This window comes from Pipistrellus hanaki, assembly GCF_964339955.1.
Source record: "Pipistrellus hanaki genome assembly, chromosome: 2".
Classification (NCBI taxonomy): domain Eukaryota; kingdom Metazoa; phylum Chordata; class Mammalia; order Chiroptera; family Vespertilionidae; genus Pipistrellus; species Pipistrellus hanaki.
Window position 1 is genome coordinate 48,133,977 of NC_140504.1, and position 27,959 is coordinate 48,161,935.

At 34.5% G+C, this 27,959-nt stretch overlaps 1 protein-coding gene across 1 annotated transcript in view; it reads right to left on the reverse strand.

Annotated features, from left to right (window-relative positions):
* Positions 1-27,959, reverse strand: part of ACAP2 (ArfGAP with coiled-coil, ankyrin repeat and PH domains 2) — a 115,090-nt gene that overhangs the window by 47,786 nt on the left and 39,345 nt on the right. Inside the window, exons 3-9 of the mRNA XM_084871608.1 lie at positions 21,077-21,196; positions 20,244-20,297; positions 13,924-13,982; positions 12,048-12,231; positions 6,363-6,407; positions 2,879-2,974; positions 141-215 (exon numbers count right to left, since the gene is read on the reverse strand). Coding sequence (XP_084727734.1) covers positions 141-215; positions 2,879-2,974; positions 6,363-6,407; positions 12,048-12,231; positions 13,924-13,982; positions 20,244-20,297; positions 21,077-21,196 — 633 coding nt within the window. The remainder of the gene's footprint in view (positions 1-140; positions 216-2,878; positions 2,975-6,362; positions 6,408-12,047; positions 12,232-13,923; positions 13,983-20,243; positions 20,298-21,076; positions 21,197-27,959) is intronic.

The window sequence follows — 27,959 nt, forward strand, 5'->3', positions numbered from 1 at the left end:
AAGAGGAATTCACATGCAAATTTAATTATTAAAACAACTCAAATGACTTGTTCCAATAAAACAGTGTCTTGCTAAAAAACAATAATCAAACTGTTGAGTAAAATGGAAATTAATCTCCTTCAACTTTCCCCCTCAGCTACCTTTTGTTGAATGGTGGAATGTTTTTGCTCCATCTCTCTTTTCTCTTTTGCTGAATCCACAGCCATTCGATCCAACTATAAAGGGGTGGAAAGAGAAAATTATATAGACTTTAAAAAACCGTATGCTTATTTTTATAACCATAGTCCCAGTAAGTCAATTTAAATGAACTTTAAGAAAGCATTTTGACTATAACTTTAAATTGGAAATGTTTTTGTTTTATTTTGTTTTCTAGTATCAAATCCTCCTTGAAAAGGTCCATAACTCCTCTAAGAAAATATTTCTAAGAATAACCATGGTTCAAACAAATGTGACCGGATGCCTGGTCAAGGATACGGGATAACTTGTTCACTCCTTGAACAAAGAAAATGACTCCAATTTCAATCACCTGCTGACCCACTCAGCAATTCTGGTAGTTACAATCAAAGATAGAAAGAAGATACACTGGTGATTTTTTTTTCTGCAACAGCAAAAAAAAAAAAAAAGCAACTAAGCTAGTACAAGGCAGCTCTCAGAAGTTCACCAGGATAAGATACTTCCTGTTTTCAAGTTGGCTGGAAGAGATTAACCAAAAAAACTTATATGCATCACCCATGGACACAAATCATAGTGTGGTGAAGGCCTAGGGCAGGGCAGGGCAGAAGCATAATGGAGGGGGTGAATAGGGGGAAAAGGGAGAACATCTGTAATACTTGCAACAATAAAGATAAAATTAATCAATTAAACTATTTGATCCTTTATTCAGTCTGTATCACAAATGATATTGTTTTTTACAGGAGAATATTCTGGCCATAAATTCTTCATATCACTGAATAGTAATAAAGAACCAAAAGAAAACATACTGAAACTGAACTATTACTATTATGAAATATTTTATTTGGATGGTAACTATACTATTCTACTATAGGATCTAATACATACATACCTTAGTGTTATGTAACACGATTTAATGGGTAATTCTGATACATGCTACACTAGAAAAATGATACTGAATAATTCTTATCCCATGGTTTTATAGCCTTTAATTGAATGGCATATAAATGTTATTCATTCATTCAGATTGAAGTGCAATTCACGAAACTCCAAGATTCAACCTAATAAACTTGATGTACTTTCCACACAGTACTGTGTGGAAGTGATGCTTTTGTGCCTGTCAGATTGGCAGTAAATTCTACTTCTGCATCCTACCCCACTGCTATTGCAGCAGAAAGAGGGAAAATTCCCCCTCCTAACTGTTGGAGAAGTATTAAAAAAAATATATTTGTCAACTTGGAGGAGAGTTAGGGGAGTTATGAGCTGGGGAGATGTGAAGGCTAGCCTTCTTGTCTCCTAGATGCTGGGAATGTAGCAGGAACAGAGAGTTTGGAGCAAAGCAGGATGTACCCCATGTTTCTAGTACTATTGGAGATTATGAGTTTAACGGGCCCCTGTAACTAGATAGCCCAATCCTCTACCTGTGTTCTGAATTCTCACCACTCCTATCACCTCAGATATCACTTCTCTTTCTATTACTCAACTTTTTCCAATCCCTTACCCTTTTAAATTTGTGTGAATCATTCTACCCTTTTTCTTTTTTTTAAAGAAAGGCAGACTGACATGTGCAGAGCTTCATTTGGATATGTCTGAAGTCTTGGAAGCTTGACTACCCAACTTTCTCCTATAAATGGACCTTGAGGGCTTGTTTGCAGGTTCTAGCATGGGAGCACAGCTACTTGTATAAGCCTGACTGAAAACGGTCATCTCCTCCAGTGGGGAAGGTGGTCCTCTTTGACTGAGAGCCCAGCTTCAGAAGGGACACACAAGGATCAGTAAAGGAGGAAGAAGACTCTGCCTAGTCAGCAAGATCAGCCAAATCAATCCTGGCAATCAATGGGTTGACAGATGTTGCAGCCAGATGGCCCTCACATCTGCAAATCACACTACCTTAAATAAAACCTTCCTCTCTAGCTACCACCTTCTCTCTCTTTCCTTCACAGCACAACTTCTTGAATACTCTCCCCTCTTCTCTACTTGCCCATTTCATTTTCATCTATTCACTGTAATTTAGCTTTCTAAATATAAATTAAGAATTTAGAATTCCTGCTGTGAGGACTCTCAACTCTCACAGAGATAAGTAACCTTCTGTTGCTAAACCCAATAGGTATTTCTCAGACCTAGGTTTACTTGACCATCTCTCCAATATTTGTACTGTAACCACGCCCTCCGTTTTTGAGACACTCTTTCCTTAGCCTATACTACCACATTCTCCCAGTTTCCCATCTCCTTTCATTTTGTTTTCATGGAACTCCCTTTACCTAGCAATCTCTTAAAAATTGGTCATTCTTACCGCCTTTCCGTCTTCCCATGCTGCCCAGCCCCTGGCCACTAGGCACCTGTGTATGCAAATTAACCATTATCTTTGTTGGGTTAATTTGCATACTCACTCTTGATTGGCTGGTGGGTGTCTTAAAGGTACAGTCAATTTGCATCTTTCTATTAGATAATTCTGTATTATATATTTGAATGTTGATATGAGAATAGATCAAGAGGAACAGACTTAAAATTATAGGAGGTGATGGATACTAATTAGACTTACGATGATCTTTCGTGTGTGTGTGTGTGTGTGTGTGTGTGTGTGTGTCTCCATGCGTGTAAAATAATTTTATTGTATACCTTACAGTAATATAATGTTATATGTCAACTATATCTCAATTTTTAAAAACGTATATATCAGTATATAACAAAGAATCAAGAGCTATACCTGAGCACCGAGGTCCTTCATGTAGGGCCCAAGTTCACTAAATAGATCATATCCTTGATGAAAGAAGGCCAAGTGGGCATACATAAAGGATAACATCTAACAGAAGAAAAAAAGATTAGCATTTAAATATCAATTCTTAAAAAAAAATTTCAAAATTCTTATTAGTCCTTATCCTACCTAATGTTTGAAATTATTCCACAAGAGACTAAAATATCAAACCTACTTAAAATTAAACTGGATCACTTTTCTTAAAATAGTATTTTAGAGCCTGGCTGATATGGTTCAGTAGTTGAGTGTTCACCCATGAGCCAAGAGGTCCCTGGTTCAATTCCTGTTGAAGACACATGCCTGGGTTGCAGACTCAATCCCCAGTTGGGAGTGTGCAAGAGGCACCTGATCCATGTGTCTCTCTCATCGATGTTTCTAATTCTCTGTCCCTCTCTCTTCCTCTCTTTTTAAAATAAATAAAAACATATTTTTAAAAAGAAATATGCATAAAAAAAGAGTGTTTTAGAAATACAAATGTGACAATTTTTATTTAAAAGAAATATCTAAATCATTTAAAATTTTAACAATGCACCAAATTTTAGTTGTTTGGACTATATCCTGATGATCAAAATTTTCATAGTAATAGTTCAAAGAATTAAGTTTTCAATAGTTCCACTATATTCCACTATGAAATATCTATGAGACTTTCAACCAAATTTACTGGCAAAAACTTAAATTGCAAATAAGACATTAAAAGATTAAAAGGAGAAATATGAAGTACTCAAAATAAAACAAAACCATCACAAACACTTAACAGCCTACTAGATTACCAAGCACAACCCAAAGTAGGGAAATGCTCATATTTATTTAAGATACCAAAATAAAATGAATCAACACTTTGTTATAGAGGTTTCTTTCTACTCATTCCAAAAATCTAAAATGTCATTAATGGATTGAGATTCTTTTTCCAAATTTCCTATATTTTACCTATACATGAGAGAAAAATCACCTTTACTTTTATTAGATAAGTTGGCACATGAAAAGAAAATAAACAATTCAATAAATAATAAATATTAAAAGAATCCTCTAACAACCACATTATTTTTAGCAAGATGACCCATGTTTAATTCTCTGATATCTAAAATAGATCATAAGGTTCATAGTACTTAAGAATTCTTCAAAAGAAATTCTTCAAAAGAGAAAAAAATAATTAAATAATACCCAAAGACAAAGCTTACTAAAAGATTATTCTGAAAATAGATAATGATTGAACTTTGTGAATATTATAAAAAACACTGAAATATATTTTAATAGGGGGTATATTAATAACTACAACTATATAAAAATGTAAAATATGTCAGCATATCAAAACACATATGCATATTAAAAAATAAATGATAAACTAAGAAAACAACACATGACAAAGGGTTAATAGTCTTAATACGAAAGAGAGGTTACACATCAGTATGAAAAAAATGAACATGCCAACAGAAAAATAGACAAAGGACATACATAAGGAACACAAGTGGACAAAAATATACGGAAAAACTGTTCAAATGCATTTGAATTAAATAAAAGTAAACTTGAACAATCACATGACATTATCTACCCAATTATAACTAATACCCAGCATTGATAAGAGGTGGGAAAATGTTCACTTGCACAAACTACTAGTGGAAATGTGCAATCCTTGAAATCTGACAGTATTTTTCTTAATCCTAGTAAGTGTTTATAATCTTTGACTAAGTAATCTCTTGTCTTTATTCACACTAAGGAAATAATCATATTATTCATTAGAACAATCATTATAATGTTATACTTTAATGTCAAAAACATGAAAATTACTTAAAAATCTATTAATGAGCTATGCCATATTCATGGTCAGCAACCTATGATTAGCAAACTATATCTACCAACTGTATTTTGATGGCTTATGAGCTAACAATAGTTTTACATTTTGAAATGGCTGAAAGAATGTGAAAAGACATCAAATTCATGATGCATGAAAATTATATGAAATTAAAATTTCCAAGTCCATAAAGTTTTATTAGAATATAGCCATGTCATTCATTTATATATTGTCTATGGCTGCTTTCTGATAACAGCAGCACAGCTTGAGTAGATGTGACACAGAACATATCGCTCACAAAACCTAACATATTTACTACCTAGCCCTTCAAAAATAAGTTTGCCCACCCCTCGTAAATTGGCATGATGGAGCTGTGCCTGGCAACAAAAGTCAACATTACATAAAAAATATTTAATGGCATCTGATGATTTTGGGGCGTATCAGTGAAAAAAGAAAGTTATGAAACAATATATAGAAATTATTCCTATTTTCTTTTAAAAATTAAATGCAATTTTACAAGTATATAGGAATGTTCATATATATATATATATATATATATATATATATATATATATATATTTATACACACACACATATATACATACACACACACACACTCAGAAAAAGAAAAAAAAAAGACAAAGATATAAACCAAGATTTTTTTCTCTCTTCCTTATGACTTACTTTTACTTTTTCCTTTATTGATTAAGGTATTACATATATGTCCTTAACACCCCATTGCCCCCTGAAACACCCACACCATCAAGATATTAACAGTGATTCTCCCTTGGTGGTAAGATTTATAAGTATTTTTATTTATTTCTTCATGCATTTTATTTTCGAATTTCCTATAACTAACATACATTACTCTCAATCAGGAGGAGGAAAATGTAAACCAGAAGTAAAATGTAATTATCAGATTAAAAAGTAACAAATATATACATACATATACATACATATGTGTGTATGTATATGTGTGTGTGCATGTGTGTATACACACATACACGTGTGTGTGTGTACATACACACACACACAAATACATACACACACACAAATTTTAGAAAAAAGCTACCTAGGGATAAGAATCAAAAGCAATTTAAGTATACCCTTTTAGAGGAAAAAAAAAAATAGTGTCAGTGAACAAAATCAGACAGGAAAAATTATTTCTAAGTTTTTCAAAATATAAAAGTGTAATGCCACACCACTACCATCCCCTGCCCATTTACTTATTAACTTTAGAACAAAAAATAAGTCAACATGGGTTGCAGAAGCTAAGGGGAAAAAAGTGGTTCTTAATTTTCATCCCATTTGTTTTCTCTCTGCACATCAAAGAACAAATCAAAGGCTTTTACATTATCAGCAACACTAAGGAAAAAATTCTCTAAATGCTATTTATGTATGCCCTGAATCTTAAATATTTAAATGTCTGATTTAAGGAGATTAATGTATTAAGTGATAAGACACACACAAATAACTATAAGATGACAGAAACAAAAAAGTAGATGACATATAATTAATACAAAAAGATAAACAGATTAATTATGAACCTGGAATAAATATGTAAGTGCGCACGCACGCGCGCGCACACACACACACAGGTAATTTCATACTAAAATATTTAAAACATCATTTCAATAAATATCTTACTGATTTTAGGATTTCTGATCTCCTTTTTGATTGAAGGACATTAATCTGAGGGAAAATACACTTCGTTAGTCATCCACACATTATTTTAAAAAGTAATCCATACTGCAATATTGTAAAAGTTGTTTGTCCTAACGGTTTAACGTTTTCCCTAAAAAGTAAATAAATACAAAGTTCAAATTTTCCACGCTTTGGCCTACTTTTGTGAAAATTGTTAAGACAAACATACCAATGAAATTCTAACCCATTTCGATCTGAAAGAAAAGTAGGCTGAGTTTAAATCATAATATTGTAATGCTAAACCTATCATTTTGATAGATATTTGAGTTCCATCTTTCCCCCACCTTTCTTATCTGATTTGCTCATCAAGACCTTTCAACATATATCCTAATGAAACTGTCATCACTTTTACCACTATCATCAACCATCATCATATCTCTTCTAGACTGCTGCAATAGTCTATGAACTAGTGTTTCCACTCTTGACTTCCTACAATCTATTCAGCAACCAGAGTGATCTTTTTAAAATATAAATAAGATCATGTTCCATTTAGCTTAAAGCTTTCTAACTCCCTACCACAGTCTTCAAGATCCTTTGTGATTGGCCTCTACCTACCTACTTCTCCAACCTACTTTTCTACCACTTTCCCCCTTTCTGTGTTCAACCACAATCCAATACTACTCCCACCTCAATGCCTGCATACCGGCTGTTCTAACTTCATGTTAAGATAGTTTAAATACTTTCTCTTTACAAAGGTCTAAAATAGACCTATACACACTCTCTAGTATATCAACCCTGTTATTTTATTCATAGTAATCATAACTACCTTATATTTTCTTCTTCTTTTGTCTAATTTTAAAAATATATTTTTATTCATTTTAAGAGAGAAGAAGGGAGAGGGAGAGAAAAACATTGATGTGCGAGTGGAACAATGATCAGCTGTCTCCTGCACATTCCCTTCAGGGTATCAAGCCCAAAAACCAGAAATGTGCCCTGACCAGGAATTCAACCAGCAACCTTTTGGTACACAGGATGACACCCAACCAACTGAGCAACACCGGCTAGGGCCCTTATATTTTCTTATTTATGTTTTATGAATTAATAAAGTGTAGTTCTGTGAGGTGAAGGACTTGTCTTATTTCCAGGTGTATTCTCCAAGTGGTATGTAGTAAGTACTCAATAAACATTTGTTAAATAGATTTTAAATAAATATTTTAATTAGATTAAACTTACTAAAAGATCAGTAAATTATGAAATTTGCATTTTGTAGTATGTCTCCGAACACTAGAAATTCATAAACAAACATTTATTTTTATCTGTTATATATCAATTTAGTAAAATAAAATCATTGAACAGAATCATTCACTTTTTACTAATATTGTCAAAAGACTGGTATTACAGAACATCTGCCTTTTTAATATGTCCTTCTCACTGAATATTCTGCCTATTAGTTTATAAAATAATTTTAAAGCACTGATCAGAAAATAAAAACAGACCAAGAAATTCCCAAATATATTTGCTTAACTAAGCCCTAGTTTCTTCTGCTTATTTCTTTCCAGGCCTATTCAGTTTTGAGAATTAAAATATTAACTTTCAATTATTCTAAGTAAAAGTAGAGGCTACAAATAACCTACTATTCAAACTCTAAAAAATGTTAAAAGTGCCTTTGTTTTGTTTTTTTTCTCCCCTGTCTATCAATGAAAAACAGCATTTAATTGGGGGAATAATAATAAAGTAAATTCAAGCCCTAGCTGGTTTGGCTCAGTGGACAGAGCGTCAGCCTGCGAACTGAAGGGTCCCAGGTTTAATTCCAGTCAAGGGCATGTACTTTGGATGCAGGCTCCTGATCTTGATCCCAGGCATCCCAGAGGCAACCAAATTGATGTGTTTCTCTCACATCAGTGTTCCTCCCCCCACCCCCCCCCCTCTCTCTCTCTCTCCTTCCCAATCTCTCTAAAAATCAATGGAAAAATATCGTTGGGTGAGGATTAAAAACAAAAAAGCAAACAAAAACATACAAATAAAAAACAAATGGGGAAAAAATAAGTTCAAATATTTAGAGAAGCTAAATCATGAAAACCTTTATAAATCTGGAAATTTTATATTTAATATTCTCTAAGACACTTTGGCCATATAATAAAATGAGACAACAGTTCTCATCAGAAAAATCAAACAAACTAATAAAGGAAAGTTGGAACTCTTAACAAAACTATTAGATGGACACCAAAGAAAATGGAAATTTTATATGTAAGTTTGAAAATAACAACTATTTTATCTGTATCCCCCTTCTCAAATTAAATTTAAAATTAAGCTATTTGGCCCTGGCCAATATTGATCAGTGCTTAGAGCATCTGCCCATACCCCAAAATGCCGGGGGTTCAATTCCCTGGATTTCAGGTACAATCCCTGCCCCACTCAGTGTGTGTGCAGGAGGCAACCAATCAATGTGTCTCTCCCACACTGCTGTTTCTCTCTCTCCCACTTTTTCTCTCCCGCCGCCCTCCCTTCCACTTTCTCTAAAAATAAATGGAAAAAAATATCCTTGGATAAGGATTAAAAAAAAGAAATTAAACCATTCGTTCTCTCAAAAAAAAACATGTATTACCTACTTTCCAACCACCACACTAGAGAAAAAAGATACAATCTAGTAGAAAAGACATATAAATAAATAATTAGAAAATTAGAATAAATGGGTTAAGTGCTCCAACAGCAATGTGTATGACAATATTAATATAGCACAAAGGAGGCAGAGGGAAAATAATTCACTTTGCTTGAAGAAGTTTGAGTAACTCTGACCACAGAACAGAGAATGAATTAATAATGGGGATAATAAAAACAATGCAAGAAAGACCAACTGCATGAGAACATCTTACTACACTATATTAAAACACACACACACACACACACACACACACAGTAAGAACTTGTGTGAGGGCTACAGCAAGAGTGAGAGAACAGATTTAAGAGGTACACAGAATTTTCAAGGCAGTTTTGTTTGTTAGATATAGTAGTTGAGGATGAGGAGAATATCTAATATAATTCTCCAAATCTGAACTTCAATGATTAAGAAGGTGATCCTAATCAGTTAGGAAAAAACAAAAAGAAGCTGTTTAGGAAGATTTAAGCTTTGGGCACAAAAAAATGAGATACTTATGTGAAAAAGAGAGAGAGAGAGAGAGAAAAAAGAACCTGTCATCTCTATATAATGGTTATCAAGCAAGGGAGCATAATGAGACTGTCAGAGAAATTATAAAGTCAGAAAAGAATAAGACCAAAGATAAAACACAAAAAAAGAGAGTGAAAAGGTGGGCAAAGGAGAGAAACTCATGACAGAAATGGAAAATAAACAGAAGATGATGATCTGAAAATGGTTTAAGAAAAATCAAGACAAAATTTACATTTCAAGGAGAAGTATGGCCTCAATTTTCAGTGACACGCAATAGTCAAGTTGGCTAAAAACTAAAATATGGCTCAGTGGATAGAGCGTCGGCCTGCGGACTGAAAGCAATAAAATATATTAAAAAAAAACAAAAAAAAAAACTAAAATGTATCTAATGAATAACACTAGCATGAGTACTTCAGAGTAATGGGGTAGGAAGACTGAGAACTCATACTACCACAGAAAGTTGTATGAATGTGAGGTAGTTAAGAGACAGAAAATACAGACTACTCTATTCTAAAAGCCTTTCATTAATAAAGGGAGTTTACTTCACTCTTTTAAATATATATTTTATTGATTTTTTACAGAGATGAAGAGAGAGGGATAGAGAGAGAGAAACATTGATGAGATAGAATCATCGATCAGCTGCCTCTTGCATACCCAATGCTGGGGATGTGCCCGCAACCAAGGTACATGCCCTTGACCGGAATCGAACCTGGGACCTTTCAGTCTGCAGGCCGACGCTCTATCCACTGAGCCAACCCGGTTTCGGCTACTTCACTCTTACAGTAAAGCAACAAGCAGACTGTCAAATTGCAGCGGGGAGGGTAGGGAGATCTGGGGGAGATAATAGATCAACCGAAGGACTTATATACATGTATATAAGTACAACCAATGGACACAAAACTCTGGGGAGGGAGGGCATGTATGGGAGGGGGTGGGCAATGGTATATGTACAAAGATAATAATTTAATAAAAAAAATTTTTTTAATTAAATTTTTTAAAATAAATAAATAAATAAATAAAATTTAACTTTCCAATAATTAAACAGGAACTTAAGAGAAAAAATATTAGTCACTTTCTACTATTTTGCAAAGTTATTGGTTAGTTTTAATCACTAGCTTGTATACTGTTATTTATGTACTAGAGGCCCGGTGCACAAAATTTGTGCACAGGGGGTGGGGAGTGTGGGTTGGGTCCCTCAGCCTGACCTGCACCTTCATCAATCTGGGAGCCCTCAGGGGATGTCCTACCGATGGCTTAGGCCTGCTCCCTGCGGACCTATTTGTCGTTGCCGCAGGCCCTGGTGTCTGCTCTCTGAAGGGGCCTGCTTGCCCCTTGCCACCATGACAAGGAGCAATAGGGCCCTGCTGTCTGCTCTCTGGCTCACCTCCACAGCCAGGTAGCAGGCAGGGCCCTGGTGTCTGCTCTCTGCGAGGACCCCATAGTCTGCTCTCTGCAGGAGCCTGCTTGGCCTCACCATGGCAAGGCTAAAAGAACGACTACGATGGGGCTGAGGGGACTGGGCGCCATCATCTTTTGGCTATGGGCGCTGCCATCTTTGTGATGGAGGTGATGTCAATTTGCATATTTCTTCTTTATTAGATAGGATTATTAGATAGGACTGCTTTAAGAAATAGTCTGTGATTGTCATTAAGTCAACAATCTTTGGGGACTCACTGCTTTTTTATAACAAGAAGATTTAGAAAGGATAATTCCCTAAGCCTTAATGCTTTTAAGCTTTAAAATCCATGATCTATAGGGACACATAATGCACATGTGAAATAATGTATGTATAATGTGTGCCTTCATTTTTCATTTCTCTTAAATTTCTTTAGAGACCTATTACCTTCAAACTGGTTTCAATTATACTTTAGACCAGAAGATCACCAGGCAAAATACCAGACACTAGTTATAAAAAACCAGATTTCTAGTTCTAAAAAACAGCACCTAATACAAAACATGAGAGCACTACTTCTAGATATTCTAGAAATATTTTTCATTTGGCAATACGGTGAGCCTTGGTATCTCTAGAATCTACCCTAAAGAAATAATCAGAAATGTGGAAAAAGATCTATATGCAAAGAAGTTATTACCACTTAAAATTATTGAAAACTATATTTTCACTATTGCCAGTAAAAGTGGCAACACTAAAATTGTCTCAAATATTAATTAAATTAACAGAGCAACTCCATAAAATATAGCAATTAAAAACGCTTTTTATAACATTTTAAATGGGGAAAGTATAATGTTAACTGAAAAGGGGAAGAAATCACAAGCAAAGTTATACATATTCACACACAGAGAGATATACAAACAAGTGAATTTTTTTTCACAAAATTTCAGTTTAATTTTAAACTAAAAAATATATATTATTATTTTCAGTGCAACCACTCAAAAGTAAGACATGTTCGTTAAGCATTTTTCTTAAGCTTTACTGTTAAAAGTATTACAGACGTCCCCCTTTTATCCCCAGTTGATCCTCCTCCATCTAGTAAGCATTTTTAAAGAATATATAATAAACATACCTGAAGAACGTAGTCGAGGGCTATGTGTCGAAAACATTTTCTTGTTGCTGTCAGAATGTTTGTGGCCTCTTCAACTTCGTGCTGTTTATTTCTCTGTACTTGAGCATTTTTTACTAGTGCATTTTCTTTCTCTTCACTGACTTTTTCAAATTGCTTCTTGGCATCTTTGAATTTTCTAAGATCTCTAAAAAATAAAAACAGTTAAACATTATAAAATCTTCTTGATCAAAAATTTTAGCAAAATAACACTTAGAATTTAATTATGTTCCTCTACTTATTTGATTCACTGTGCAATAACACTCAATAGTTCTTCTGACTACAGTATATATTGTTTTTAATTATATGTAATTCCAACATAGTCACCTAACATTTCCTTACTTAGATTTATGAATCTGAGGTGAAAATAAATTATCAAATTAACATTTCAGAAACATAAAAGGCAAAGTTAATTTTTCCCCCTCAAAACAAATTCAGGGGCATGTATCATTATTTAAGCAAATGATTTTTAAGTAGTAAAATACATAAAAATCACCCCAGAGAAGTTGCTAAAAATGCAAATTTAACATGCAAATATAATCTCCTCTTCCAGAGATTACAATTCATTAGTCTTTGTGATGAATCACAGAAATCTGTGTTTGTGGGGTGGAGGGGTGGGTGTTAAGACACACCCTTAGTTTTACTGCTATGGGTGGTCTCAGACCACACTTTAAGAAACAACATTCATTCCTTGTTGAAGGGAACCACTGGCCCAAAGGACATGAATGTATTTTTAAATCACAAATTTATAATGCTTTCTAAAAGAATTCTTATACTCATAAAGGATAACAGTATTCATTTCAATAGTCTGAAAATCTGAAATCCTTGATTTCATTAATAATCTTATGTAAGTATATAATATCACTTTGCTTTTACTTTTTCTTTTTTTTAAATATATTTATTTATTTATTTATTTATTTATTTTTACAGAGAGGAAGAGAGAGGGATAGAGAGTTAGAAACATCGATTGCTTTTACTTTTTCTATCAGGGAAATTGGCAAAATAACTTGAAGACAGACAACTTTTTAAAAAATAATAATAATAAAGTTTACCTAAGAAAGAACTCTTGTAAGAAGCCATCAACTGCCATGTATACATTCTATCAGGACATTCTGAATATTAGCCTATTATGAAGTAAATTATAAAGAATCTGCAAGACATCACCTCCACTATAACAATTATAAACTACTAAAATGGCAATGCATTACATTTCTGTGATCTGCCACTATTTACAGCTCATAACATCTATAATTTATTCTGAATATTGTATTATAATCAACTTTATCTGTAACTTAATATATATTTTCGGTCAGGAATTAAAAAAGAAAATCTGAATTAATCTGGGGGGAAAAAACAGAAAAGATGGGTATTTTTTAGAAATGTAATGAATGTGACATAAAAGGCTCCTATGTAGCAAAAAGCATGCACTTTCATTACTCATTTCCATATATTATCTTCTCTTCAAATACCATACTGAGAGAATGCAAAATTTAATATCAACTACAGTATGATAGTATTTCAACTATTCTTGAGGTTTGCTTTGATTTTGAAAGGTCATTGGATTCTTTACATTTATATAATTAATTAATAATAATTCTACCTATGTATCCTGAGCAGATGTTTTACAGTATAAATGACTCACTATAAGGCATTTTGTCTGATTCTATATAAAATACTTCTGGAAAAAGTGCAATACACATTTCACAAAGCAAAACAAAAAAAAAGCTCTAATATTTTCATAATGCACTATTTCTTCCATCATTTCTCTCCAAAGATACCAACTTCTAGATGTAATAATTAACCACATGCTTTACTTTTTCCTTCACTGCAATTGACTTACTCTTTAACAAAGTTCTGAAGCTGTGCCTTTATTGATCTCTGAGTTTGGTCAAATAGGATCTAAAAGATAAAATGTAACATTAGGCAATTAGAAAAATAAATAAAATAATTTCCATGTAGTTCTATAATTATCACATCCCTCTAGCAATACTCCAATTTCTATACATCTATATTTCTAATTCAAGAATATATTTTTAAAAAATAAGGATTTCAGCATAATGATTATTGCTTGTCTCATTTTTTATTCTTATAAATACATTTCCAGTAGGACATGATCTCACTCATCTAGGGGAAATGGTGAACAACATAGACTGATGAACAAGAACAGACCCAGAGATAAGGAGCCATGGGTCAGACTGTTGGACCTCAAAGGGAGGGTGGGGATAAAAGGGAGAGATCAACCAAAGGACTTATGTGCACACATAAGAGCCTAACCAGTGGTCAAGGACAATAGGAGTGTTGGGGCATGAGTGGGGGGGTGGGGGATTGGAATGTGGGGTTGAGGACAAATATGTAATACCTTAACCAATAAAGAAATTAATTTAAAAAAAATAAGGATTTAGAAAGAAAAATTGATTTTTCAAGCAAATTTTACCCGTCTTAAATATAAAATCACTTTTATATACAATGGAAATCAAATCTGCTTTACTATTTAAGTAAAATGCTCAAACAGTAGAGCAATTTATTTCCTTAATTTTAATTCAGGCTTTGGAAGGTAACCTAAAAGAGTAATGCAAATTTCACTCCATCCACAACAAAAATTTCTTAATCTCATGTATCAAATAAAAACAAATCCACAACTACCTTATATCTTAGTTAATGGTTACTCATTTGGGAAAAACTCGGGATTTAAATGCTTTATATTCTGAGTTCAAGTAAACATTGTATAATCCTTAGGTTAAATAATTGCTAAGGTTAGAGAGAGGAATAGAATTTTTTTCCTCATATTTTGCCTCACTTAAAGGACATCACATATTTAGCTTTGATAGCTCTATGTGTGGTAAATTTCACAGGGCTAGTCATGGGAATTCCAAGTACTTTCATAATTTATAGATATACTTCATTTATAATTAGAAACAGATATCAGATGAACAGGCATAAAAATCAATATTCAAAATAGAAAGAAAATCTTGTGTCCTTCTACTAATGAAAAAGTCACTCTCTGAAATCTTATTAGCAAGCCTATCTTCTCACCTAAAAACCAAACACACACACACACACACACACACACACACACACACACACACACACTAAAATGATTGAGTCCAGGGTTCAAAAATCTGTCAATTTACTTCCAGAGAAGAGAAGAAAAAAAAATTATATATTATGTTAAATCTAAAGCAATAAAAAAGTAAATAAAAATCAGAATGGAAGTCAACAGAACAAAACAGCCAAAAATCAATGAAACCAAAGCTTAGTTCTTTGAGATCTATAAAATTGATTAACCTCCAGCCAAAGTGAACAGGAAAAAAAGAAGCGACAAATTTCAAATATTGACTTTACCACGGATTCTACAGATATTGCAAAGGAAAACCAGGGGCCCTGGCTGGTATGATCAGAGTTAGGAGCACTGGCCCACCCACCAAAGGGTCAGTGGATTGAGTCCTGACACTCACCTGGATTGCTGGTTTGCTTCTCCCCGCAAACCCCAACCCTTTCGAGGCACATGTGGGAGGCAACCAGTTCTCTCTAACATTGATGTCTCCCTCCCTCCTCTCTCTGAAAAGCAATGGGAAAACTACCCTCAAGTGAGGATTAACAAAAATAAATAAATAAATAAAAACCAGGAGTTGGGGGATTTTATACCGGTAAATTCAACAAATGAGATTATTAATTATTTGAAAGACAAAAATTATCAAAGCTCACTCAAGAAGAAAATTAGTAACCTAAACAGAATTAAGAAGTAGAATTTTATTGTTTAAAATCTAACCTACAATATATAATAAAAGCTAATATGTTAATTAGGCCAGATGGCAGAACAACCTTTAGGAAAGACCTTCCGGAATGGCCAGTGGGTAGGAGGCAGGGCAGCCAAGCCTTGAGGACCTATGCTTGCACGAATTTCAGGCCTCTATATCTTATAAAGTTAAAACTATATTTACATAAAACCTAGCAATTCCACAACTATGTATTGCCCAAGAGAAATAAAAGCTTAGGCTCATAACAAAACCTGTATGCCAATGGTTATCACAGTTGCATTCCCAACTGACAAAAACTGGAAACAACCCAAATGTCTTCGGAAAAACAAGCCATGGTACATTCATTCAATGAAATACTACTCAGCAACAAAAAGGAAGAACTATTAATACAAGCAAAAATATGGATGAATTTCAATGCATTTTGATAAGTAAATAAAAAAGACTACAAGCTATATGATTACATTTATATTACATTTAGAAAAAGGCAAAACTATAGGGATTGACAAATCAACAATTTCCAGTGGCAAGAGGTAGGAGGAAGGGCTGACAAACAGGAGGGTATTTTTTTTTTAATATTTTTTTATTAAATTATTATCTGTGTACATATTTTAATATTGCCCCCCCCCATACATACCCTTCCTCCCCAGTTTTGTGTCCGTTGGTTGTACTTATATGCATGTATACAAGTCCTTCGGTTGATCTCTTATCTCCCCCAGATCTCCCTACCCTCCCGGCTGTAATTTGACAGTCTGCTTGTTGCTTTACTGTCTTTATATCTGTCTTTTGGTTCATCAGTTTATAATGTTCTTTAATATCCATAAATGAGTGAGGTCATGTGGTATTTCTCTTTCATTGACTGGCTTATTTCACTCAGCATGATGTTCTCTAGTTCTATCCAGGTTGCTGCAAATGATGAAAATTCCTTCTTTTTTATGGCAGCATAGTATTCCATTGTATAGATGTATCATAGTTTTGTAATCCAATCATCTGCTGATGGGCACCTAGGCTGTTTCCAGATTCTAGCTATTGTAGATTGTGCTGCTATGAACATAGGGGTGCATATATCCTTTCTGATTCGTATTTCTAGTTTCTTGGGATATATTCCTAGGAGTGGGATTACTGGGTCAAATGGGAGTTCCATTTTCAGTTTTTTGAGAAAACTCCATATTGTTCTCCACAGTGGCTGCACCAGTCTGCTAAAGACCCCATACACAAAATTCGTGCACAGGGGAGGGGAAGAGTCCCTCAGTCCAGCCTGTGCTCTCTTGCAGTCAGGGACCCCTCATTTCTTACCACTCACCTGCTCGCTGCTCCTAACTGCTCAGCTCACTGCTCCTTAGTGCTGCCACCTACAACAAGACTGTGCACACAGCCCACAAAGAGGTGCACCAAGAGTGTCCACCTCAGGTAACTGGGGAGGCTGAGCCTCTGGGCACTATAGGATACTTAGCACACAGAGCCACTCTATCAACACAGGGAAGCAGCCAAAATGTTGAGACAAAGAAACAGATCACAAATGAAGAAATTGAGGAAAGCAAACTATTGGATATAGAGTTCAAAACCACGGCTATAAAGTTACTCAAGAATCTTCTAGAAACCTGAGAAATTTAGTGAGATCCTCAAGGATATGAAAAAGGACCAACTAGAAATTAGGCATACACTGACTGAAATAAAGAAAAATATACAAAGATCCAACAGCAGACTAGGGGATACCAAGAATCAAATCAAAGATTTGAAATACAAAGAAGCAAAAAACACTTAAGCGGAAAAGAAGAAAGAAAAAAGAATCCAAAAATATGAAAATAGTATAAGGAGTCCCTGGGACAACTTCAAACCTACCAATATCCAAATTATAGGGGTGCCAGAAGAAGAGAGCGAGCAAGATATTGAAAACCTATTTGAAGAAATAATGACAGAAAACTTCCCCCACCTGGTGAAAGAAATAGACTTACAAGTCCAGAAAGCACAGAGAACCCCAAACAAAAGGAATCCAAAGAGAACCATACCAAGACACATCATAATTAAAATGCCAAAAGACAAAGAGAGAATATTAAAAGCAGCAAGAGAAAAACAGTTAATTACCTACAAGGAAGGACCCATACAAATGTCAGCTGATTTCTCTAAGAAACTATGCAGGCCTGAAGGGAATGGCAAGAAATATTCAAAGTAATAAATAGCAAGGACCTACAACCAAGATTACTCTACCCAGGAAAGTTATCCTTCAGAATTGAAGGTCAGATAAAGAACTTAACAGATAAGAAAAAGCTAACGGAGTTCATCACGCCAAACCAGTATTATATGAAATGCTGAAGGGTATTCTTTAAGAATAGGAAGAAGAAAAGGGTAAAGATAAAAAATTATGAACAAGCAAGAAACAATAAATACATATCTATCAACAAGTGAATCTAAAAACCAAGTGAATAAAAAATTTGACAAACAGAATAATCTGGTGAATAGAATAGAATCAGCAATATAGAAAGGGATGGACTGACAATTCATAGGGGCAAGGGGGTGTGAGGGGTGCGGAAAGAGACTGGACAAAAATCGTACACCTATGGATGAAGACAGTGGGGGGAGGGGGTTGGTAAGGGCAGAGGGTGTGGTGAGAACCAGGTGGAAGGGAGCAATGGGGTTTAAAGAAACAATTATAATGATCTGAACAATAAAGATTTATTTAAAATATAAGACCTCAGTTTTTCAAAAATTTTTATGGGCAAAGGACATCAATGTGCCACAGTGATGGAAGGACATATACAAACTAGAGGCCCTATGCATGAAAGTCATGCAAAGGGCTTGGCCCTTGCAGCTCTGGCTTCGTCCAGAAGGTCGTTCAGAAAGTTGTCTGATTGGTCGTTCCACTGTTCAGCCATCCAGTCTAATCAGCATATTACACTTTTATTATTATAGATGGCTAATAAGCACATGAAAAGTTGCTCAACTGCATTAGTCTTTAGAGAAATGAAAATTAAAACCACAAAGAGATACCACTTCACATCTACTAGAATGGCTATAATAAAACAAAAATAGAAAATAACAAGTGTTGACAAGAATGTAGAAAATTGGAACACTCATACATTGCTGGTGGGAATATAAAATGGTGCAACCTCTGTGGAAAATGGTTTGATAACTCAAAAAGATAAACACAGAATTACCATATGACCTTCAATTCTACACCTAGATATATACCCAAAAGAATTGAAAGTAGAAACTGAAGCAGGTATTTGTGCATGATAATTTTGGTACAGCTACAATTTGATCTACAATTAAAATAAACATTATCAGATAACTTCAGGTTTAATATGTTACACAAAAATAATAAATAAGAAGAAACTAATTAACTTTGATTCTTAAATAAGAAGCAAAAATTAGTAGATTTTATAAAGAATATAAGTGTTGATATTCTTATTATAGATATCTTCTGATAAATTTAAGCATTGAATTAAATAATTATATAACTATGTTATCATTTTTTTTTAAATTAAGACGTACATAGCTTATAAACTACCATATTATCAGCAAATTTCTATAAATTTCAAAAGGAATTTTCAAACATTCCAAAAGTAATATATATCTTTCATTCTTGAAGGAAGATGCCCTCAAATATTTTTTAATTTTTTAAAATTTATCTTTATTGTTGAAAGTATTACAGATGTCACTTCCCCCCCCCCCCCCCCATTAACCCTTTCTCATCCCACTCCCTTCCCCTCCTTGGGAATTCCCTGAACTATTTTCTGTCCATGGGAAAAAATGCCCTCAAATATTATTTTTAATTTTTAAAAAATATATTTTTATTGATTCAGAGAGGGAGAAGGAGAGGGAGGGAGAGACAGAAAGATCAATGATGAGAAAGAATCATTGATTGGCTAACTTCTGCACAATTGGGAATTGAGTCTGCAACTTCTGCAAATATGAGGAATTGAACTGTGATCTCCTGGTTCATAGGTCAACACACAACCAATGAACCACTGCAGCTCAACACCACTTATTAACACACACATATATCAAATAATACAGCAGTCTTTAATACTGGCAAGTAATCAGAGAAATGGGATATAATATTTGTATCTTAAAATAAATAATAAATAACTAAATTTAGAATGACTTTTACTTCTTCATTCTTAAAATAATTGCTTAAAACTTACAAAGATACAACTTAAAAGATGTGTGCCTCATTAATATAAGTTCAGTATTTTAGAATAGGAAATAAAATTATTTACCTCTCTCTTTCTCTGTCACACACACACACACACACACACACACACACTAGATAATACGCAACTAAAAAGTTGTTGACAAATTCAAAGTCACTGAATTACAATTTAAAATATTTCATAAAATACTGCCACTAAAATGACATACTAAAATAACATGGTTATATTAATACCTACTTACTGACACTTACTGTATGAAAGTTTATCATTTCTTGAAGGCTGTCAGAAAACTTGGTCAAACTTGTCTATGAGAAAAAAGAACAAAAGAAAAAAATAAGTTATTTAAAATCCACTAAGACAGGCCACAAAAAACACTACTTCAGCATTTCTGAGAGAAAGATCAAGTTACATTGTTAACAAGAACATTTATTCTAAGAAAAATCTCAATGTCTCATGGGCATGCTCCGCAAAGGTCAAGTATGTGTAGTAACTAAAACCCTAGAACAGTCAAAGAGTTAGTACTGTCCTATCAATAATATTATGCTAACAAATAGGAATGGCATATATAAATCTAAAAGTAAAACTGAGTGTATCAAGACTATGCTCATAAAGGCATCTATGGATCAAATAATCATCAAACTATACCGATTTCTTCACCTGCTATTATTCTTAATGAAAAGAAATGTCATTAATACCACATAATATGGTGAGGGGTCTAGGCTAACCTAGCATAGGTAGCTGACCAAAACTTTCCTATGCAGCCCCTATACATACAGTTGACACTATTCTTAGGTTAATGATCTGCTTTACTCTATAAGCAGCTACTAGTAAGCAAGATCCTGCTCTTCCTGCTCAATCCTTCCTCTAGGATGCTTAAGCTCACCAAGCAGTAAGTAAATTTATATTCACATTACAAATCAACCATCAACTTCTAACTATCCAAGGAGACAGAACTGCACAAGATAGAACCAATGGGTGACAGCTTTTCTACTTCTAATTCTAAGGACCACTATAACTCTTCATAAAGCAAATGGATGCATAGTTTATTAATGTCTTGTTGCATTTATCATTTTAACATACTAACCTCAACTACAGCATCATTACTAGAATATTGTGCCAGGTCTCGAATCCCATTCATAAACTGCTTATTTGCAACACAAAAGGCTTTTCCAGTGTCAATCATCACAATACAAAGCTTCACAAGCTGAAAAAGAAAAAAGGTTACATCAGGTTGAAAATAATTTTACAAATTCTGTAGTTGAACAAGCAATTCATATGAGAATTACACCAAAAAGTTGACTTTTCAGAATCCAGAGATTATCTGATAACAAAAAAATCATTTTATCAAGTCAAATTCAATCCCATAAATTAACCAAAGGATTTGTATGCATGCATATAAGCACAGCATATAGATACAGTCAGTAGAGGGGGTGAGGGCATGTGCTGGGGGAGTGGGTGGGAACAAGTGGGGAAAGGTCAATGGGGGGGGGGGATTCATATATAATAATTTAAACAATAAAGAATTTTAAAAAGGAAAAAAAGAGTTTGTAAATGTTAAATAATTTTTTTAATTTATTAAAACACCTCTTCAGAGGAAGAAAAGGAAACTTCAGGCAGAGCAAGCAGTATGATAAAAGTTACTCAAAATAAAAACAAAAACTATGGTATATTGAAAGGGAAGCAACTGGTATGGTGGGTTAGTACTTTTCAATATCAGGCTAAGCAGATGTCTGAATTGATTATTTTTCTCCAATGCCTACTGTTCTGGCCATTGTGCAAGATTTAGGACTGAACCTGCTTTTCTCCTTTCCTTTCCTTCTCCTTCTCTTTCTTTCCTTCCTTCCTTCCTTCCTTCCTTCCTTCCTTCCTTCCTTCCTCTCCTTCCTCTCCTTCCTCTCCTTCCTCTTCTTCCTTCCTCTCCTTCCATTCTTCTCTTTTTCTTTCCTTTTTTCCCTCCCTCCTTCTCTCTTTCCATTCCTTCCCTCTTTATATCTTCCATTCTGACACAGATTTTCTTTAAACAAACAAAATCTTGGGTGAATGATAAATATAAAAAAGATAAATGTGGTCCTGGCTGGTTTGGCTCAATGGATAGACCATAGGCCTGCAGACTGAAGGGTCCCAGGTTCGATCCCGGCCAAGTTACAAGCCCGGATTGTAGGCTGGATCCCCAGTGGGGGGCATGCAGGAGGCAGCCGATCAATGATTCTCTCTCATCATTGATGTTTCTATCTCTCTCTCTCCCTCTCCCTTCCTCTCTAAAATCAATAAAACTATATTTAGGGGAAAAAATCAATCAATCAGTCAGTCAATCTGGGGGGGGGGGGGGGGTAAATGTGGAACCATAGATGAAGGTGGGAAGGGTACTAAGGAGGATAAAGAGCCAGAACATTTTCAGAAAAGACCTAAAGGATCTCAGGAGTCTAATTTAAAATTGTTGCACTGCAATGGTTTGGCAAACTCATCAGTCAACAGAGCCAAATATCAACAGTACAACGATTGAAATTTCTTTTGAGAGCCTTAATTTTTTAAACTTAAACTTCTTCTAATGCTATTTCTTCAAAATAGACTTGCCCAGGCCCTGGTATTTTGTGGAAGAGCCACACTCAAGGGGCCAAAGAGCCGCATGTGGCTCATGAGCCGCAGTTTGCCGACCACAGCACTGGGGCTTTGTAGAAAAGAAATTGAAAATATCATCTCTGTTCCCAGGAGCTCTCATTCCAGAGCAGTGATTCTCAACCTTCCTAATGCCTCGACCCTTCAATACAGTTCCTCATGTTGTGGTGACCCCCAACCATAAAATTATTTTCGTTGCTACTTCATAACTGTAATTTTGCTACTGTTATGAATCGTAATGTAATTATCTGTGTTTTCCGATGGTCTTAGGCTCTACAGCAGCGGTTCTCAACCTGTGGGTCACGACAGGCTTCTCCTGATCTGGCTCTTGTATATATTTTCATTATATTTAGGCTAGCAGTGTCGCCTAAGACCATGGTAAAACAAAGATATTTACATTACAATTCGTAACAGTAGCAACAAAAATAATTTTATGGTTGGGGTCACCACAACAGGATGAACTGTATTAAAGGGTTGCAGCATTAGAAAGGTTGAGAACCACTGTTCTTTCTAGAGGCTGGATAAATTTTATACAGCACAAACACAACTGCTTTACATGACAAAACCATGCATGAGGGAACAAAGGAAGAACATTTAACTAGGACTGAGGAGATCAGGAAGGATTCCTGGAAAAGGTAACACTTGAGAGAAGTCCTGAAGAACAATAGGAAAAGCCAATCAGATATGGGTAATGGAAAGATACTACTTTATGAAGATAATGATCTAAGGCTCAGAAGTTTAAGAGGACAGGGCAAACAAGAAGTACCTTAGTGCAGCATGAAAATGTATACAAGAGCCAGATCAGGAAAAGCCTATGTGTAAGGGGGTTCACATTTTATATGAAGGAAATAGGAAATAATTAATGGCATTAATTGGGTGTGTTGCCCAGAGTTCCATTTTAGAATGATAAGCTAAAAGGGGAAAAACTAAAGGTAGGAAAATATAAAGAATAAAGATAAAGACATTATTTGTTTTTTCCCCCAGGATATTATCTTAATTCAGGATAATATTTTTGAGAAATGCTGCATATTATAACTCCTTTCTAGGATTCGTACCACACATTAATATATCAAAAGCTCTTAAAGTTAGTAATAAGGAGATCTGTTTAACATTTTAAAAACTGAGTTTTCCAGACTTATTTGGTCACAGAGCCTGAATTAAAGCAATAAGGTAGGGAGAGAAGAGGGGAAACAAATCCAAAAATTACAGTTGAGTATGGTGTACAGTTATGCAGATTATGTCCTAAGAAGGGGAAAAAGTAGGGACTAAATTCAGCCTAAGCTCTGCTTGCTGAGGGCTACATCTGCTACAAAACTCAGTATCACACTGGCCAGCAGACTATGTTAACAGTGTTGGACCTGTGAAGTGGGTTGAGCTAAATGAGCTTATGAAATAAGCCAAATGGAAAATCTATCAAACACCAGTGAAAACAGATGTTTGAAGCTCAAAATATAAGAGCATGTTATAGATACAGACAAAGGAGTCATCAGCAAATAGAGTATCAGTGCTACAGTGCTATATCTTAGGCAAAAAGTGGAGGGCAGAGCATGTGGAGTGAAGACCCCATAAAGGAGGTCTTCTCTCTCATCGATGTTTCTAACTCTCTCTCTCTCCCTTCCTCTCTGTAAAAAATCAATAAAAATTTTAAAATCTTTTAAAAAAAGAAGACATGATACATACATACAGTGGAATATTACTCAGCCATAAAAAAATGAAATCTTGTCATATGAGACAACATGGATAAACCTAGAAAGTATTTTGTGAAGTAAAATAACTCAGAAAGAGTAAGACAATTACTGAAAAATAAAATAAATGAAATAAAATACAAACTCATACATACTGAGAACAAACTGATAGCAAAGGGAATTAGGGTAGGGAATTACGCAAAAAAGAGGAAGGGGATTAAGAAGTATAAACTTCTAGTTATGAAATAAGACAAGGGGATGTAATGTATAGCATAGAATAGAGTCAATAATATCTTAACTATATAGAGCAACAGATGGTTTCTAAAATTACTGTGGTAATCACTGTAAAATATATAAATGTTGAATCACTATGCTATGTACCTGAAACTAACATAATATTTATACGTTTTATGTCAACTATTTGACATATACACTGAGTGGCCAGATTATGATTTCTGAACACATAATAATCTGGTACTCAGTGTATATCCTATGTAATAAAAGGCTAATATGCAAATTGTCCCCTTGATCAGGAGTTCAACCAGCAGGCAGGCTGGCCAATTGCCCATGTACCTTCCCCCTGGGCAGGCTAGCCAGACCCCATCCATGCAAATTTATGCACCGGGCCTCTAATATGTGTATATGTATGTATGTATGTGTGTGTGTGTGTGTGTGTGTGTATATATATATATATATATATATATATATATATATACACACACACACACACACATACACACACACACACTGAATGGCCAGATTATTATGCGTTCAGAGATTATAATTATCTGGCCATTCAGTGTATATACATAAATACACATATATACACACACATATATATGCATATACATATATATACATATATACAAATACATAGTCTTGTTATAGATAGCTACTCTGGACTCAAGCAGCTTAGATTCAAATCCTGCTGCCATACTTAACCATCAAAGTAATCCTGACTGAACTCATTTACCTCAACAAGCCTCAGTGTTTTCTGTATGATTTGGTAACAGATACCAAACCAAATAAGGTTACTATAAAAGAATCAAGATAACACACTTAGAGATTTTAGCCCAATCTGCTACTGGCACATGGTAATGACTCAACAAAGATTTGCACTTCCTTGTCAGAAGTGAGGTTTTCTTTTGTTTTGTTTTTAATCAAGAGACATTTATTTTATCTACTTAAAATAAAGAGGTAGTAGAGAAGGGAAAAGAGAAAGGTGGCTAAAGCAAAGTCCTGAAGAGTTAGAGTCTGGGACTGTGTAAGAAAAGGGATACTTTTACCACTTGAACGGGAAGAAAAATGTCTAGATCAGGGAATAAGGTTTTCCCACCAAAAGGAAGGAAGAGTCTAAGTCACCACTAAGAATAAAAAACAAAGTGATAAGTCTTTGAGAAAACAGAAGTATAAGGGCTGCTTTAAGGTAACAAAATAAACCTGATTGAATCTTGAAAAAAATAATTTGCATCAAGAATTCCAGGAATATGTAGCTCTGCTGATTGGTTTCACCAAACAGTTGTATAGCTTCTCCTGTGGGGCTTTTTATAGCCCAGATGTGAGGTAAAGAGTATAGATGGTTGGACTAATAAAGTGAGAATTCTATAAAGCAGGTACTATGGAAGGGAAGTGAATGTCTCCGGAAGAGAAATAATATTGTAATAAAATTAAGAGTAGCCTGAAATGTTTTGTAGCAGTATTATTCATCCAAAAAAATGAAACAACGCATCAGGATCAACGAATGGACAAAATGTGGTATATTCATACAATGGCATTTTATTCAGCCATAAAAAAGAAATGTTGGAACACACTGCAACATAAACAGACAAACCTTAAACATTATGCTACATGAAAGAAGTCAGTCACAAGGGCCAAATACTATATGATTCTGTTTACATGAAATATCCAGAAAAGGGAAATCTAGAGTCAGAAAGTAGAATAGTGGTTGCTTGAAAGAGGATAGGAGTGACTGCTAAAGATACAGAATTTCCTTTTGGGGTGAAGAAAATGTTCTAAAATAGATAGTGGTTATGATTGCACAATACTGTGAATATACTACTAAATTGTGCATTTTAAAATGACGAATTTTGTGTTAAGTGAATTTTATCTCAAAAAAATAATTACCAAAAAAAATGGTGCACTGAAAGGAAAGTAAATTTAAAAGATCTCTGAAATATCAGAAGTAGATAGATTAAAAGACTAGGAATCTACATGAGCTTGAAGAAGAGAAGCAATACGAGTAAAGACTGTAACTGGAAGAACTGGAGATTCAAGTCAGAAAGTAAGATACCAGCATTCCAAATCTCAGAGATTAGAATTTTGATTGGTGAGGCATAGAACATGCCCTGAAGATAGGTATCAATATTAGAATAGAGGTCACTATTACAGGAGTTGGAGAGAAAATGAAATTGTCATAAAGCTGAACCGTATATGTGTGTGTGTGTGTGTGTGTGTGTGTATACACACACACACACACACAAAGTGATAAGTCTTTGAGAAAACAGAAGTATAAGGGCTGCTTTAAGGTAACAAAATAAACCTGATTGAATCTTGAAAAAAATAATTTGCATCATTGGGTTGCAGGCTTGATCCCCATTGGGGGTCTGCAGGACATAGCCAGGAATTCCAGGAATATGTAGCTCTGCTGATTGGTTTCACCAAACAGTTGTATAGCTTCTCCTGTGGGGCTTTTTATAGCCCAGATGTGAGGTAAAGAGTATAGATGGTTGGACTAATAAAGTGAGAATTCTATAAAGTAGGTACTATGGAAGGGAAGGGAATGTCTCCGGAAGAGAAATAATATTGTAATAAAATTAAGAGTAGCCTGAAATGTTTTGTAGCAGTATTATTCATCCAAAAAAAATGAAACAATGCATCAGGATCAACGAATGGACAAAATGTGGTGTATATATATATATATATACACACACACACACACACACACTGCTGCTACTCAGAAGAAATACTAACTTGGTGATAGATACTTTGCCAGTTGTCAAAATCCATACTAGATGACAGTTATGACTGAGATAGAACTTAATAATATAAGCCTAGGAAGAGGGAAGAATTTTACCTAAATATCAAATTAGTCAAAATTATCAAGCTAGTAGTCCCAATTCATTAAACTGTGGTGTTTGTTTGTTTGTTTGTTACTAAAAGTGAAAATTATGCCATGAGCACTTGCCAGATAATGGAAATACAAATAACTTATTTGCTGATTACCCTTGAGTAAGTAAGATCCTCTCTAACTCTCACTTTTTTTATGTGCAAATTCAGTATAATAACAACTCTTCAACATTGTTGTGACGGTTGGAGTAAGTAAAACTTAGAACTTGGTACCCTAAGTGCACAAGAAATAAAGAGGGTTATTTTTCCCTAAAGACAGCCTGTTTTCAAGGAGCTAATAATCTGTTGAGCACCATTATCATTAACATTATTATGTGCCAAGATCTGTGCTAAGCACTTAACATGTATCAACATATCTTATTCTCATAATCTATAATACTAAAAGTATATATGCTAATTAGACTGAACGACAGAATGACCTTCTGGACAAAGCCAGGACTGCGAGGGCCAAGGCAGCCACCTTGGCTGTGAGGGCCAACCCCCTTGCACAAATTTCATGCATCAGGCCTCTAGTAACCTTGTAAGACAGATAGAAGCTCT